Source organism: Gallinula chloropus (assembly GCF_964237585.1).
Source record: "Gallinula chloropus genome assembly, chromosome: 5".
NCBI classification, from domain to species: domain Eukaryota; kingdom Metazoa; phylum Chordata; class Aves; order Gruiformes; family Rallidae; genus Gallinula; species Gallinula chloropus.
In genome coordinates, this window is record NC_140090.1 from 24,833,701 (window position 1) to 24,846,416 (window position 12,716).

The following is a 12,716-nucleotide window of genomic DNA, read 5'->3' on the forward strand; positions in this document are numbered from 1 at the left end:
AGGAGGCGCCGTCGGGGCTGCCGCGGGCCGCCGCGCCTGAGCTGAGCGGCTCCGCCTTAGCGTGCGCAGGGAGCAGTAGCGGCGGGGACGGGAGGTGAGCGCCCATCCCGGCGGCGGCGGCGGCCACCCTTTCCCCGCGGCGGAGCAGGAGGATGCGTCCCGGCGTCGGGCTCTGAGCGATGGAGGGGGTCCTGTACAAGTGGACCAACTACCTGGCGGGTAGGCGGCCGGGACCTGGGCGGCGGCGGTGGGGACTAGGGCGGCCGGGGCCTGCGGCGCGGGGAGAGGGGCGAGCTTGGTCCCGTCCGTGAGGCGCTGCTGCTGCGTCGAGGGTGTCGCGGCCGACCGGGAGTCGTTTTTAACGGGCGGGCTGAGAAACGAGGAGCGACTGCGCGTCGCGGGCGGCGGAGGCTGTCGGCGCCCCTGAGGCAACTGGCGCGGAGGCCGCCTGCAGCCGGCTCCGGGGGCTGGACTAGAGGACGGCAAGTGACTGCGGTCGCCGGCGCTCCCCGCCCGCTTCCGTGTGTGTGGCGTGGGGTGACGGCAGGCCTCTCAGCCGGGTCGAACCCCTTCGCCATCCCCTCGCAGCCCTGCGGCGCGGGCACCGGCGCGGCCCCAACAGCCTCGCAGGTGAGATGTGCCCGGCCGCCGTGGTTTTACACTGGGAACTGGGCGGCCGGGGACCTTTCGAGGCCAGGGTTGCGTCCTGCCAAGTCACTCGTAGCGGGACAGGCAGCAGGGAAACGCTGTCTCAAGCGTCCTATTCCGACGGCCCCGTTTCTCCTATTTCCGCTTAGAAATAGCGCTGATTTGCAACAGGCTTCCAGGGTATCCTCACTTGCAGTTGCTGGATCAGTTATGGTTACATCTTTAAATCTTCAGTGCTAAATGTAAAAGCCTGAATTATCTTTTAATTTGCTTTCCGATGGTAATTTTCCTGAGTCAGTGGTCTTGTATTCTAACCTGTAAAACATACTAGAAACTTTAGTTTCGGGTGAAGTATTCATGAAATGTATTTGTACTGTGGACAGAAATGCGGCAAATACCTGTATGTGCCCTCAAAGCTCTGGTTTTGTTTGCCTCATCCTCTGTTGTAATAGATACCACCTCCCTCTGGAGGTAACAATGGATAGAGGATGCTGTCAAGGTGAACAGATTTTTCTTCTGACACTGTAATAAGACCAGTTGTGCCTGCAGAGCAGATCAGTGTTGGATCTATGTAGACCGTGCTTAATCAGGCCTCCTGTTAGACTGCTTTGGCAATACCTTTTTTGCACTCTTCTTCAGCACTTTGCTTATGCTATTCTCCAGCATATTCAGGTTTTGAATGTGGAGCGGTGTGAAACTCCGTTCTGAGAGTTTATGAAACACGGGCCACATTGCAAGGGTTGTGTGTGCTTGCTGTGAATTGAAGTGTACAGAACATAGTCTTGCATTTTTCAGACCAAATATCGTGGTCCGTGTGTACTGACATTCCACTGAAAGACAATAGTTGTAATCAAAACAGATTTCTTAATATTTTTGTCACTTCTTCACAGTAAATGTGGAGAAAACCCATAGAGGTGGTGGTTATGAAAGAAATAATGAGTGCAAGTTTCTTTTCGAAATAGAATAGAAATTGTTACTTTCACCAAAAACATTACTGTTGCAAAAGTTAAGAAGTCTCAGCTAATGCATCTTTGTGGTGTCTGGTATAACGTTCCTATTTGAAATCTGTTATTTAATAAATATTCAAGAGTAACTGAATGTTGTGTACACAATAGACTGTTGTAACATCATGCATCTAACTGCTGCTAAAAGACAGTAGCTCTCAAAAATAGCAAACTTCAGAACCTTTCCTTCTGTGCATGCTGGCCAGCTGAGACCATCTGCTCTTGCATGTCAAAATGACAGTGTGTCAGCAATTCCATTCATTTCCAGAATATAGTAGGGCAGAAAATTGTAAGAAAACCCCACAAATGAGTCATATGAGTAAAATGTTTTAATTGTGTTACCAACTTTCTTGTTACTCTATCAATTTCTGTAGCCATAAATAAAATATAATCCATGTTGTCATTAATCGTAGAAGGCAAGCATCAAAGGAGCTTATTGTTGCTGAAGCATTGTGGAAAGCATTTAGTTTCCTTCTTCATTAAAAGCAAAATAGAAATACAGCTTTATTTTATTTTTCCCCTCAAATAATGTGTGTGCACCTAAGAATTTGTGAAGGTCAAACTTGTTAAATATTTTGTCTAACATAGGACACTGTTTGGCAAATTTTAAATCAGAAGAGGTGGTTTTTGTTCCTTAGCGTACTTCTGTGAGGCACTTGGAGACTTAAATCCTTTGCTTCTGTCTTTTCCAATACCAGCATAATGTGAGGCTGGAATAATCATCCACATAGGCTCCCTTTTTTTATCAGAATTAGACTGTTTAGACAGGTGCTGATTTAATACTTGTGCATGTATTTAGGAGGTAAGAACAGCTGCATTTTACAGGACAGGGTCTTCAGCACAGACATTTTGTGACTGCATGTTCTTTGAATGTAAGTGGTAATGTACACATACAATTGGAAATACTTCTTGTGGGAGTTGGTATCCCTCAATGTTTGTACTTTTTTCATTCTGTTTTCATATCTGAGTGTGGGTCTTCTTATTAGTTATCACTCTGCATTTTGAAAGACACAGATACTTACCCTTATGGCTATATAATTAAAAAAAAAGTTACATTTTATTATGTCCTTATCATGGAATTGTGATGTGATGTAATGGGGCTGTGCTCTTACACTTCTTGAATTAATATTAAGACTTGTAATGATTTAGTAGCTGATTTTCAAAAGTCTGGTACCTGATTAAGCTTCCTGTGCTGTATATGCTATTGCTGGATGGTTGCAGCTTGCTCTGTTGGAATGGCAATAAGGGCCATGATCCACACCATTGTATCCTCAAATATGTTCTTGGCTGTGCAGTTATTGCCATTCCAAGTCCTAAGCCAATAGGAAGTTAAATGTTTGGTTTAAGTTAAAGTTAAGTTGTAAAATAGAAGGATAATCTATTGTAGAGCTCACCCAGACTGTAATGGGCCAGAGCAGTTGTCCTGCTCTACTGGAGTATTTTAGTTCTCTGTTATTTTTAGAAACAAAGGTGATTTCCTAGGCAAAATTGTTTGCATTTAGTAGTATTAGAAATTAGGGCACCTATTCCAACAAGTTTTGAGTTTTATTGAATAGTTTTTATAAAAAGAGAAAAAGGAGAAAAAAAGAAAGAAAGAAAGAAAAAAAAAGGAATTCTAGTCCAAGAGGGCTCATGACAGTAATTTACAGTGCTTCATAGACTACTCACAGATATTTGTGTCTATGCATAAACCTCTCTGTTTTGTACTTGTTGTGAAATCAGAGATTAGTCTATAATTTTGCTGATGCAATGCCTGTGAAAAACCTTAGTAGAGGAACTGATGTATGCTGGCCTAACAAAGGGATCTGGGAGTATAAAGCCTGTCTCAGTTCCCAGCACAGTGCCTTACATTAAGTTGTTGAGTGATGGAGCTCAGGAAAAAAAAAAGGTAGGTCAGTATGTAAGTGTGAACTGTAGAAGTTCTGATTGAAATACAATAGGCAGAGGAAACCATAGCATAGCAGTTTATGGCATCCATCATTCGCATCTTACAAATTAGATCCTACAATCTTAGGAGAAATCTACCTGAAAAACATACTTGGATGAGGATGGTTCTTCAGGGGTATGTAATTTAGCAACCTACAGAATTAAAAAAAAAAAACCCAAACCCCCAAAAAACCCACTTTTGCTTTAGAATGGAATATAGTGAAAATTTAAATACATCTGGTCTTGCATCCAAAAAGAAAGGGAGGGAAATATTCATGTAATGCTAGTTTGGTTACAGAGCAGCTCTGAGCTTCAGACTGCACTGGTTGTTTACTTACTGGTGCGTTACATAAATAGTCTAATGTTTGCATTTTTTATAAAAGTTTTAACAGCCAAAGAGTTGTATTTGATTCATAATTTAGTAATTAGACTAAACTGTCCTCTTCATGTTTTTGATCTTATTAGGTTGGCAGCCTCGGTGGTTTGTCTTAGACAACGGGATATTGTCGTACTATGATTCACAGGATGATGTTTGCAAAGGCAGCAAAGGAAGTATAAAGATGGCTGTGTGTGAAATAAAAGGTAAGAATTAATAGAATATTTTTTTTTTCTATTTGAGGAAACTGTAGCTGCCAGGGAAATAGAAAAGATCAGCCAACATACATGTTGCATCACAAGTTTTTCCTCCTCTATTTTTGTTTTATTCTAGTGTGACTGCTTCATAGTTCACAAACAATAATGAATGTGAATTTTGAAGTCGTGACAAAGGAGAATGTTTTTGGCAGTTGAAGCTGTTTTGAGATCTAGAACCCACTATATATTCCTTTTAGTCACGCTAGTCTTCAAGAAGAGCAGCAGCAGCGACTCAAAAGGGGAGATTCTTATAAACTTTTGTTTCCCTGACTGATTTTTACTTTTGTCACTGTTAGCAGCTGCCCTTGTGCCTAGGTGATGGATGTATTGGAGATAAGTGAACTGTCTCAGACTCAGATTTTTAGCCTCTACCTTTAGTGTATTCTAAGGCTGTGAGGTCAACCTGTGTGGCTAATAGCAAGGCATTATCTAACTCGCCACTGCTTTCAGCTCTTGACCTCTTTCCAATATCCTCAGGTTACTGGGGTTCTGATATGGGTACCTGTATATTAAAAAGCAGCACTATGTATTTTACATGGGCCACCAAATATTTTGAATGTCATAACTCCTTTTGATACTGTTTCCTTGGTCTAGATAAAATCAGTGATGTAAAGTGGTAGATCACAATTTTGGCCATTACAGGTGTTCATTTTGCTTGTTATTTTCTTTTGGTGAAGGAAGAATAATAGTTGAAGCCAAGATTTGATGCAATCTCTGGCATCCATAGCTAGTGTGGAGTATGGTTGATAACATTACACTCAGCAGAGTATTCAGCTAAAGTACTGAAAGTCAGTTCTTGGTTCTAGGGCTCTGTGACCCAAAACCAGATTTTTGTCTAGAATGGGGCTTCTTTCAGTTTCTAGCCTGGTCCTCTGTAAATACTTGTCCTTGCAAAAAACTCTTCAATTTATCATGTTTACACCAGATTTGGAATGCAACAGTTATTACAGATTTATATTCTGTGTGCTGTTAATGCAAAAAAGGAAACCCATTGTACCTGGGTCTGGCCAGTGTTTGGTATCTTGTGTTACTGCCTGTTGACTTGAAGGCATGCTGCAGAGAAAGATTGAGCAGCTTTGGGCTCTCTGTTATTTAGCAGCAGTACATTGTGATTTACTGTGTTACTGTGGGATTGCAGTAAATACTTTTTTATTTTATCATTATTTAGTAAATAGTTTTTACTGGGTTGAGTTTTCTTGGTTTTTTAAAATATTTTTTTCGCTTCTGTTGTAAGTTCATGCTACAGATAACACAAGAATGGAGCTGATCATCCCAGGGGAACAACATTTCTATATGAAAGCAGTTAATGCAGCTGAAAGGCAAAGGTGGCTGGTAGCACTGGGGAGTGCAAAAGCCTGTTTAGCAGATACCAGAACAAAAAAAGAAAAAGGTATGTGTGTTACCTAGACCATATACAATCTTAACGCTTCTTCTAATGCTTGTTTTCAGATAATAATAGTGCACATACTATGGTAGAAAGTCAATATTATTGTCTTTAAATATAAATCATAATTATTTCTAATCATCTATATGGTAAATTCCTCCTTGATGTTTGAATTAGAGGTCACTTCCATTGATCTATGTTAGGAAGCTGAAATGTCAGCAACTTATTATTGCTACAAGAACAAACATATGGTTTGTAGGTGTTGTGATGTAATTTAATTTCTGCTGGTTTGATTCTTTATAGTTACTATTATTTTTGTTACAGTTTTTCTTCAGTGGCTTAATGTAACCATTTCCATCCACTCTGGTGGCTGCAAATTTCATCCACTGGATTTTTTTCTATGTTGCAGCTAAGAAAGATTTCAACTTTTATCTTTCCTAGTAATGTGCCTCTGTCTAAGCATCAGTAGTTCAAAAGTACAAACTATTGTCTGCTTCAAGTACAGTCCTTCACCTGTTGCAGACTCCAGTTTTCCTCAAAATTTAATGAAAGTTTAAGTGTAGTTTTAAATTGATACTTATATTTAAATGAAGTGCACTTAAAATGTAAAATGTTTATATATGCAATAATGATATTTCCCTGTTTTTAAAATAGAAATCAGCGAAACCAATGAATCTCTTAAAACCAAAATGTCTGAACTTCGACTCTACTGTGATCTGTTAATGCAGCAAGTTCATACCATACAAGAATTTGTTCACCATGATGAGACTCGCTCTCCTCCCAGCATCGAGGTACAGAATTCCTAGAATGTCATTGGGCAACCTAATTATATAATTCACCGAAGGCTTCTGTTGACATCTTATGCTTTTGTTTCCCTCTTCCTAACGTTGGAAGATGTAGCGTAAGGTCAATTTTTGAGTACTTGTGTATCTGTAATACTGACGGTGATTATATGTGCATAAAGTACCTGGGTGATTTACCTGTAAATGTAAGATGGATTGGGAAGCAACTGTGCTATTGAGTCATTTGATTAAAAGGCCAGAAGAGCTGCCTTATAAGTTATGCAATAATTTGTCTTGTTTTGCGTCTGTGTTACAGGCAGAATGGTTGAAACGATCTTGTTTGTCCATTCTTTACCTCCTTATTATCAGTGAAAGTTAGTGTTACAATTGTGGGAAACCTGGGGCGTAGATAAGTCTGAATGTGCACAAATAAAATTATTCTAATATTTCTTCTTTTGAATGGAAGTTAGTACTGACAATTATGAGTGGCTTTATTCTTTACACTCTTGAGCAAAGTGTGGACAATATTGCAAAACCCCTTGCAAAGCAAGAGATTGATGTTTAGACACAACACAGCAAATTGTTGTCAATTTACAGTGAGGTGAAACTGTCACTCCAGTGCAGCCTCCTTGCACTGGAGCAGTAAAGCTGTTTGCACTTTCTGCTGTGATGCTTCTGTTTCACACAATGATTTTCTGATACCAGTTAGTCAGTCTAAGACAAGCTTTCTTTAAGAACGTTACCGTATTGTTGGCTGATACCCTAAAGAAATTCAGGTGTCAGAAAGAAATGACAATGCAGGGGTTTTTTTGTTTTGTTTTATTTTTAAAGCAAAATTTGCTGCTTAAAGTAACCTGATTGGAAGATACACATTTTAGTAAATATGACAGGAAATTGAAGTTCTTTATGGTAAAGAGGGAAACTAAATTGTGTATGAGTGTGTGTAGGGTAAGTGGTATTTGCATCTTTTCATTGTTTTTTTCCTTCCTTATGCTTGTGCTTTTGTTTATTTTCAGAACATGAATGAAGCCTCCTCCTTGCTTAGTGTCACGTGTAATACATTTATCACAACACTTGAAGAATGTGTGAAGATTGCTAATGCCAAGTTTAAGCCAGAAATGTTTCATCTGCCTCACCCTGATCCCTTAGTTTCTCCTGTGTCACCATCACCTGTCCAAATGGTTTAGACATTTTTAAATATTACTTTAAGTGTCATATTGGTGGTTGTGTGTGGGGTGGAATGGCAGAAGACTATCCTATTAATGTGTGCTATGGTGGTGACAGTTGAACTCTTGACTCTGTTACAATCAGTACTGGTCCTACATATAAATCAGAGTGATTTTCCATTCCTAGTCTTTGTTTGCTAGCTGGTACATATCAGAGTAATTTATTGCACATGTCAAGACCCTGCAATCAGGTATCTAAATGTATGAGGTTTAACTTGTCCTCAGATCAGCTTGCTTTTTTTTTTTGGAATGCCAGCTGTACACTGATTTAAAAAAAAAAATCATAACCTTGCCTCCTGTTTAAACAGTTAAGTGCCTTGTGGCTTGAAGCACTTCAGCAAGATAGCAGAACTCTCAGTGTATGTAATTCACAATGTTTGTATTAATCTATCATGTCCTTATTTAGCAAAAAGGTAAATAATTCTAAAGATATTATTTGCCTACAGGTTATTTACCTTAGAAGGGCAGTGTATGTGGAATCATCTTGAATGTCTTCTCGGTTATATGTATGGATTCCATGAGCTGTTTCGTGGGATTTGTTGGGGGAATCCCTTTCTAATCGAGTCTCTTGTCTCTTCAGTCAGTTTACATACAAAGCTGATAATCGTTGATTTAAAATAATTTTCTTTGATATGCACAAAGATTTGACAGTGATATCAGAAGATCCACAAGGAATCAAGAGGCAGGATTTGGCTTTATGGCATAGTGGGGAATTTAAGCTGGCATTTGATAGAGGAAAAATATCTTTATTTCTCCATATCATAGAAATGAACTTATGGCTCTCGAGTAACTTTGGAGCAAGAGAGAATGAGTTCAGTAGAAACTACATAGTTTACTACAAAAAATACTATTTCCTGTGTGAATACTTAAAAACTTTAAATAGTGATGGCAATCCATCTGTTTTCATAGAGTTAAATCTGTTTTTTAACTAAGAATTGTTGCATTTAATTAAAAAACAAAATAAAAATTGCCCTTGCTCTTTTCAGAGGTTGTAATTAAAGTAAAAATTAATGTAGGTATGCATATTATTGTTATAAGTAGCTTGTGGCATTTTTGGTGTGATTTGTTGTTTTTGTTGTTTGTTTTTTTGTTTTTTCCTTAGATGAGGCGTTCCATTAGCCACCCTGGTCCTTGCTATTCAGAAAGGTAGTTTAATATTTCTTTAAGATTTTTTTCCTATGTCTTGAAAAACCTCCCTGAACCTGATAGAAATCAAAACATGGAAGAATTATTCCCTTGGGAGGAAAAAACCTAAACAGCTTAAGTTGATCTGATTTTGAAAACTAGGGGTGCTGATTATCGGTGTCAGTGGCAAATAATGCATCTGATGTGTCTAATATACTAAAAAAAATCCTTCCTGACATATTATAAAAAATTAACTTTTCCAAATAAGTAATGAAATTAAACATGAAACACTAACATTATTTTTGGGTCACTATTTCAGATTTTTTCATTTTCATCTGCGTGCAAAGATCATACTACATTTTATTTGCATTTTTTGGCTTTATAATTGCGAAAATTAAGAATGTCCTGTTGACTGCACCAATTTTAATTTAGTGTAGTGAAAAACATTGGTACTAACAGTGTAATGTAAGCACCAAAATTACTTTAAAGTATGTCAGGTTTGTGTGGGTTGTTACAGATTTTGCTTACTAATAGATCTTATTTCTTTTGTAGGAATAGTCACTCTGTAAAAGAACCAATTTCATCCCTTCACCGATTTTCACAGCGGCGCAGAAGAACATACTCTGATACAGAATCTTACAGTGATAGTCCCTGTGAAGATTCTCAGAGTAAGTTTGGAAGAGGGGTAATTTTCTTTTTTATCTTTCTGTACCATTAGTTACTTGTTTACAGCAGTTGTTCCAGCACAGGTATCAGCAGGAGGAAAAGAGTTTTCTTAGTTATGCAAAGCTTTTGTGAGATTCCTATATTATAAATCAAAGCACTTGTGTAGCTGCTTATATGTCTAACTTTTGCTGGCTTTCATTCATATTGAAAAAGATCTTACAGCTGGAGTAGTTTGATTGAAATTGGTGGGACTGACATCAAGATAGAGATCTTAACAAAAAAGGGATGTTTGATAGAATCTTACTTGAAGATGTTCTGGTAAGTGGTGTGGAATGCTGTTGTTTGCCACCTACTTACTACAAAGCAAATTCTCCTTTCTGGGACCCCTGAGAGTGGCAGGATGTAATTCCCACCCAGCACATTGCAGAAAGATGGTTCAATTCAGTGCCAACTTGTCTTTTGCAGAAACAACGCTGTTCTGAAAGAGTGTAGCCTTGCCATAAATAAATAAAATCAACCCAAAAAATTACAAAATGATACAGCAATCAGGGTATTATTTCCTTCTGACTTTTGTGACCTACTGAATTAGTGGCCAGTTCTTCTGTGCTTTTTACCTTTTGAATTTTGCTGTCATGATTTCATTCTAAATCCTCTCAGGAGGCTTTCACTTGACTAGTTCTGGTTCAATCTTGCTTCATTTCTGAGTGCCTAGTGCCTTACTTGGATTGAAAAAACCGAGGCCTGTGCATTGCTGAAAGCCCATGTGAACACAAAGAGATGCTAATGCTTTACATTCTATTAAGAAGCGAGTTATTTGCACCTCCATACCATTTCCTTGGTTCTCCATGCTCATGTATTGCAGGGTGACTGATTCTTTCACCTCACTCATCTGGTACCAGCATAGGGTATTGCCAGCATGTATCCCAAGCTGATAAACTTAGTTTAGATCCTGTTCTGTGTCTCACTGCTAATGTAGGTAGGTGCACATCACTCTAGCTTCCTGTAATGCAAGGATTTATATTTACTGTCTGGCCCTTACGGTGTTGGTTACCCTATCTGACTCTTCTCAGGACTGCTGAGGAGCCTTGTGTGTTTCTGATAACACAAGGCTTTTTTGGTTCTAACTTACTGTGCAGCTCTAGTTTCTAGCTCAGTTTCTCTGGGTTTTGGGGTTTTTTTGTTTTCTTTTACTGTGTTAGGAGCTCCCTCTGCTACCTTCCAGTTAGTTCTCTTTCTCTTAATTCTCTTTCCTGCTAAGTAGCTTGACTTTTGGTAACTCATCAATTTAATTTTGATAATAGAAAACGTTTTTATTAAATACCTGTTGATGCATCAATTCTTAAAGTAAATAATGTAATAATAATTGAATTGTGTACTAAAAAAAAAATAATTATTTATACTAGCTGAATATTGTTTATATCCATCATCCTTGGGCATGATATTGATTGAAATCTTTCATGAAAAGTCCAGACTAATTACGCTTCTGATTGCTTACATATAGGAAATAGTTAGCAAATAGAGTTAACTGACAGATTGGATGAGGTTTTTGGAGTTGAAAATTAAATACTTACTGATATCTTCCTAGGATCTGCTCAGTGTTCTAGAAGTGCTGTCAATGGAAATCTGGTATCATCAACCATTCCTGAAGAAAATAGATTGGTATCAAAGGAAAGATCTGAAATGGAAGAGACTCTTTCCTCTTCTTGAAGAAACTGAAAGCATTAATTTTCTATAAATAACGCTATGCAAAGGCTGCTGTAATTATACTGTTATTATAGGAGGTAGTTGTTTCCCTTTTTAGAAGGATTTCTCTGCACTTTATAGAAAACCTAAAAACTATCTTTGAAGTGTATTTTATATAGTTTATTTGCAAGAGTATTTTCCTAATATTTCAGAGTTTGAATGTTCGTTTTTTGGAACAAATGATAGCTTAACAGATAAGCATCCACATTTGTAAATGTAGCTCTTTTTTTAAAAAGTGTGAAGGTCTGACTGATACAGTAGTAAATAACTTTAGCAAAAAGGTTTCATTTTCTTTGAGAAAATGCATCTTGTGCCATGGGCCTCTCAGTCAGCTGTACCAGGTCATCCACCAGGAGTTGGGATTAGACCTGTAATGGCTTTTTTGCCTGTATAAGGGCTGTGGGAATGGGCACTAATGGGTCTAGTCTAACAGCTTGACAGTAATTGACATTGCCTTCTTTAAAAATGTAAGGATATACATAATCTGGTCCTTATTTTTAGCCAATGAAAGTAGAAATATTTAGTGTATTTTTCTAAACAAATGTATAAAATTAACTTAATATGAAGCATTTGTACCAAACATTGGATATTTAATAATTTTTATTTATTTATTCTTTTTTGCATAAAAAAATTTCTACCTACTTTCACTTCTAAAGATCTACTAAAGGCTTCAAAATGTGCATAAATTGTTTCTGGGGTGTGTAGCATCACAAGTACCTACTGCAACGCTGTTAAGATTTACTCTGCTTGCTTAAGATGTGTTTTTAGCAAGTGTTATAGAAGCAAGAGCTGAAGTATTAGACCATTAAGCTGCTGTTGTAATGAATATTTGTATCTATACATATGTTATTTATGACATATTTATATGAAATGGAGCTTCTGTTTTTGTGATTCCTTTATATCATTTGAGGATGTTATTCACTAGGAAATGGATTCTGTTCTCAGTTAAGTCAGTGTAACTTTGCATTAACTGTAAATGAGATCAGAATCTGAATCAATTAATGAGTAATATAGTATAACAGTGCCTACTAGCACCTTGGTCCATAAGGATGTTAGTGTTAGCATTGTAAGGTTTTGGAGATTTTTTTGGGGTATACATTTAGGGGTAAACTTGGTCTATAAAATCTTAGAAGTAGAGCACTTTAAGCAAGCCATTTAGTGTTTTTGATTTGCACGATTGTTAAATAAATGTACAGGGTTTTTTTGCACTCAAGCACATACCAAAAGCTGGTTTTGTAATCAAAGCTACTTTACTTTGGATTAAACTAGTCTTCCTTTTGTGTATATTAATAATTTGGTGGTTTTGGAAGCAGGCCGGAAAGGACAATGGGAATAGAAGTTTTCCTTATAAATTTCTGGAATGTTGATTTATGTAAAACAAAGTAGGTCCAAATGCTGAGGAAAAACAAGAGCTGTTGCCCATATATAAAATAGCAGTTTATAAACCATTATGTAAGGGTCAGATGGAATGCAGTGGCTCATTTGTGCTCAGTTCTGTCAGTTTTTTATGGAACTAACATTTGTATATGCATATCAGCCACACACATGCTTGTACATTGTTTTCTGAATGTTTGCTTTA

At 37.9% G+C, this 12,716-nt stretch overlaps 1 protein-coding gene across 1 annotated transcript; it reads left to right on the forward strand.

The window, feature by feature from the left end:
- Positions 1 to 179: 179 nt before the first annotated feature.
- On the forward strand, positions 180 to 11,101 carry PLEKHA3 (pleckstrin homology domain containing A3; the record flags this gene model as incomplete). The annotated part of the gene is made up of 8 exons (XM_084265446.1): positions 180 to 219; positions 4,044 to 4,160; positions 5,446 to 5,601; positions 6,250 to 6,386; positions 7,394 to 7,558; positions 8,706 to 8,749; positions 9,263 to 9,396; positions 10,980 to 11,101. The coding sequence occupies 8 exons, from the start codon at positions 180 to 182 to the stop codon at positions 11,099 to 11,101; spliced, it is 915 nt and encodes a 304-aa protein (XP_084121572.1).
- Between the last annotated feature and the right edge of the window lie 1,615 nt (positions 11,102 to 12,716).